The sequence below is a fragment of the Rhagoletis pomonella genome, unplaced genomic scaffold (genome assembly GCF_013731165.1).
Source record: "Rhagoletis pomonella isolate Grant_MI unplaced genomic scaffold, Rhpom_1.0 Rhpom_scaffold_00010, whole genome shotgun sequence".
Taxonomy (NCBI): domain Eukaryota; kingdom Metazoa; phylum Arthropoda; class Insecta; order Diptera; family Tephritidae; genus Rhagoletis; species Rhagoletis pomonella.
The window spans coordinates 7,261,568-7,265,328 of record NW_023458564.1 but is presented as its reverse complement, the minus strand read 5'-3'; the positions used below and the strand labels follow the sequence as shown (position 1 = coordinate 7,265,328).

At 42.0% G+C, this 3,761-nt stretch overlaps 2 protein-coding genes across 2 annotated transcripts in view; both read left to right on the top strand.

The window, feature by feature from the left end:
* LOC118745980 (ankyrin-3) overlaps window positions 1–3,761 on the top strand; it is a 187,270-nt gene that overhangs the window by 168,826 nt on the left and 14,683 nt on the right. The gene's annotated exons all lie outside the window — the stretch shown is intronic.
* Window positions 6–3,761, top strand: part of LOC118746386 (titin-like) — a 12,161-nt gene continuing 8,405 nt past the window's right edge. Inside the window, exon 1 of the mRNA XM_036480240.1 lies at window positions 6–3,755. Within this exon, the coding sequence (XP_036336133.1) occupies window positions 6–3,755 (3,750 nt within the window). The remainder of the gene's footprint in view (window positions 3,756–3,761) is intronic.

The window sequence follows — 3,761 nt, the reverse complement described above, 5'->3', positions numbered from 1 at the left end:
CTAAAATGGCTGATGTCAAACCAGGTGTACCCTTGGTTCCATTTGCTTCCAAACCAGAAGACAAAGGTGTTAAGCCTATAGAACCAATTTCAAAGCCAGACGACAAACCAAAATCTCCACTTGACGTAACGAAGCCTATTCCACAAACGTACTCTTCTGATGAATCTGATGACGAGGTCGGCACACCTAAAATGACTGATGTCAAACCAGGTGTATCCTTGGTTCCATTGGCTGCCAAACCAGAAGACAAAGGTGTTAAGCCTATAGAAGCAATTTCAAAACCAGACGACAAAACAAAATCTCCACTTGACGTAACGAAACCCATTCCACAAATGTACTTTTCTGATGAATCTGACGAAGAATTTGACCAACCTAAAATGGCTGATGTCAAGTCAGGTGTACCCTTAGTTCCATTGGCTGCCAAACCAGAAGACAAAGGTGGTAAGGATGTAGAACCGATTTTGAAACCAGACGACAAACCCAAATCTCCACTAGACGTAACGAAGCCTATTCCACAATCGTACTCTTATGATGAATCTGATGAAGATTTCGACAAACCTAAAATGACTGATGTCAAATCAGGTGTACCCTTGGTTCCATTGGCTGCCAAACATGAAGACAATTTTGTTAAGCCTATAGAACCGATTTCAAAACCAGACGACAAACCAAAATCTCCACTTGACGTAACGAATCCTATTCCACAAACGTACTCTTCTGATGAATCTAATGAAGAGATCGACAAACCTAAAATGGCTGATGTTAAACCAGGTGTACACTTGGTTCCATTTGCTGCCAAACCAGAAGACAAAGGTGTTAAGCCTATAGAACCAATTTCAAAACCACACGACAAACCAAAATCTCCACTTGACGCAACGAAGCCTATTCCACAAACGTACTCTTCTGATGAATCTGACGAAGAGTTCGACAAACCTAAAATGGCTGATGTCAAGCCAGTTGTACCCTTGGTTCCATTTGCTGCCAAACCAGAAAACAAAGGTGTTAAGCCTATAGAACCAATTTCAAAACCAGACGACAAACCCAAATCTCCACTAGACGTAACGAAGCCTATTCCACAATCGTACTCTTCTGATGTATCTGATGAAGATTTCGACAAACCTAAAATGGCTGATGTCAAATCCCGTGTACCCTTCGTTGCATTGCCTGCCAAACCAGAAGACAAAGGTGTTAAGCCTATAGAGCCAATTTCAAAACCAGAGGACAAACCCAAATCTCCACTTGACGCAACGAAGCCTATTCCACGAACGTACTCTTCTGATGAATCTGATGAAGAGTTCGACACACCTAAAATGACTGATGTCAAACCAGGTGTACCCTTGGTTCCATTGGCTGACAAACCAGAAGACAAAGGTGTTAAGCCTATAGAACCAATTTCAAAACCAGACGACAAAACAAAATCTCCACTTGACGTAACGAAACCCATTCCACAAATGTACTTTTCTGATATATCTGACGAAGAATTCGACCAACCTAAAATAGCTGATGTCAAGCCAGGTGTACCCTTGGTTGCATTGGCTGCCAAACCAGAAGACAAATGTGGTAAGGATGTAGAACCGATTTTGAAACCAGACGACAAACCCAAATCTCCACTAGACGTAACGAAGCCTATTCCACAATCGTACTCTTCTGATGAATCTGATGAAGATTTCGACAAACCTAAAATGGCTGATGTCAAATCAGGTGTACCCTTGGTTCCATTGGCTGCCAAACCAGAAGACAAAGGTGTTAAGCCTATAGAACCAATTTCAAAATCAGACGACAAACGAAAATCTCCACTTGACGTACCGAAGCCTATTCCACAAACGTACTCTTCTGATGAATCTGATGAAGAGTTCGACAAACCTAAAATGGCTGATGTCAAACCAGGTGTGCCCTTGGTTCCGTTGGCTGCCAAACCAGAAGACAAAGGTGTTAAGCCTATAGAACCAATTTCAAAACCAGACGACAAACCAAAATCTCCACTTGACGTAACGAAGCCTATTCCACAAACGTACTCTTCTGATGAAGAGTTCGACATACCTAAAATTGCTGATGTCAAATCAAGTGTACCCTTCGTTGCATTGCCTGGCAAACCAGAAGACAAAGATGTTAAGCCTATAGAGCCAATTTCAAAACCAGAGGACAAACCCAAATCTCCACTTGACGCAACGAAGCCTATTCCACAAACGTACTCTTCTGATGAATCTGATGAAGAGTTCGACACACCTAAAATGACTGATGTCAAACCAGGTGTACCCTTGGTTCCATTGGCTGCCAAACCTGAAGACAAAGGTGTTAAGCCTATAGAACCAATTTCAAAACCAGACGACAAAACAAAATCTCCACTTGACGTAACGAAACCCATTCCACAAATGTACTTTTCTGATAAATCTGACGAAGAATTCGACCAACCTAAAATGGCTGATGTCAAGCCAGATGTACCCTTGGTTCCATTGGCTGCCAAACCAGAAGACAAAGGTGGTAAGGATGTAGAACCGATTTTGAAACCAGACGACAAACCCAAATCTCCACTAGACGTAACGAAGCCTATTCCACAATCGTACTCTTCTGATGAATCTGATGAAGATTTCGACAAACCAAAAATGGCTGATGTCATAGCAGGTGTACCCTTGGTTCCATTGGCAGCCAAACTAGAAGACAAATTTGTTAAGCTTATAGAACCGATTTTGAAACCAGACGACAAACCAAAATCTCCACTTGACCTAAAGAAGCCTATTCGACAAACGTACTCTTCTGATGAATCTGATGAAGAGTTCGGCAAACCTAAAATGGCTGATGTCGAACTAGGTGTACCCTTGGTTCCATTTGCTGCCAAACCAGAAGACAAAGGTGTTAAGCCTATAGAACCAATTTCAAAACCATACGACAAACCAAAATCTGCACTTGACGCAACGAAGCCTATTCCACAAACGTACTTTTCTGATGAATCTGATGAAGAGTTCGACACACCTAAAATGACTGATGTCAAACCAGGTGTACCCTTGGTTCCATTGGCTGCCAAACCAGAAGACAAAGGTGTTAAGCCTATAGAACCAATTTCAAAACCAGACGACAAAACAAAATCTCCACTTGACGTAACGAAGCCTGTACCACAAACGTACTTTTCTGATGAATCTTACGAAGAATTCGATATACCTAAAATAGCAGATGTCAAACCAGGTGTACCCTTGATTCCATTGGATGCCAAATCAGAAGACGAAGGTGTTAAGCTAATAGAACCAATTTCAAAACCAGAGGACAAACCCAAATCTCCACTTGACGTAACGAAGGCTATTCCACAAACGTACTTTTCTGATGAATCTGACGAAGAATTCGAAATACCTAAAATAGCAGATGTCAAACCAGGTGCGCCCTTGGTTCCATTGGCTCCCAAACCAGAAGACAAAGGTGTTAAGCCTATAGAATCAATTTCAAAACCAGAGGACAAACCAAAATCTCCACTTGACGTAACGAAGCCTATTCCACAAACATACTATTCTGATGAATGTGACGAAGAATTCAACAAACCTAAAATGGCTGATGTCAAACCAGGTGTACCCTTGGTTCCATTGGCTGCCAAACCAGAAGACAAAGGTGTTAAGCCTATAGGACTGATTTCAAAACCAGACGACAAACCCAAATCTCCACTTGACGTAACGAAGCCTATTCCACAAACGTACTCTTCTGATGAATCTGACGAAGAATTCGACCAACCTATAATGGCTGATGTAAAAGCAGGTGTGCCCCTGATCCCATTGGCTGCC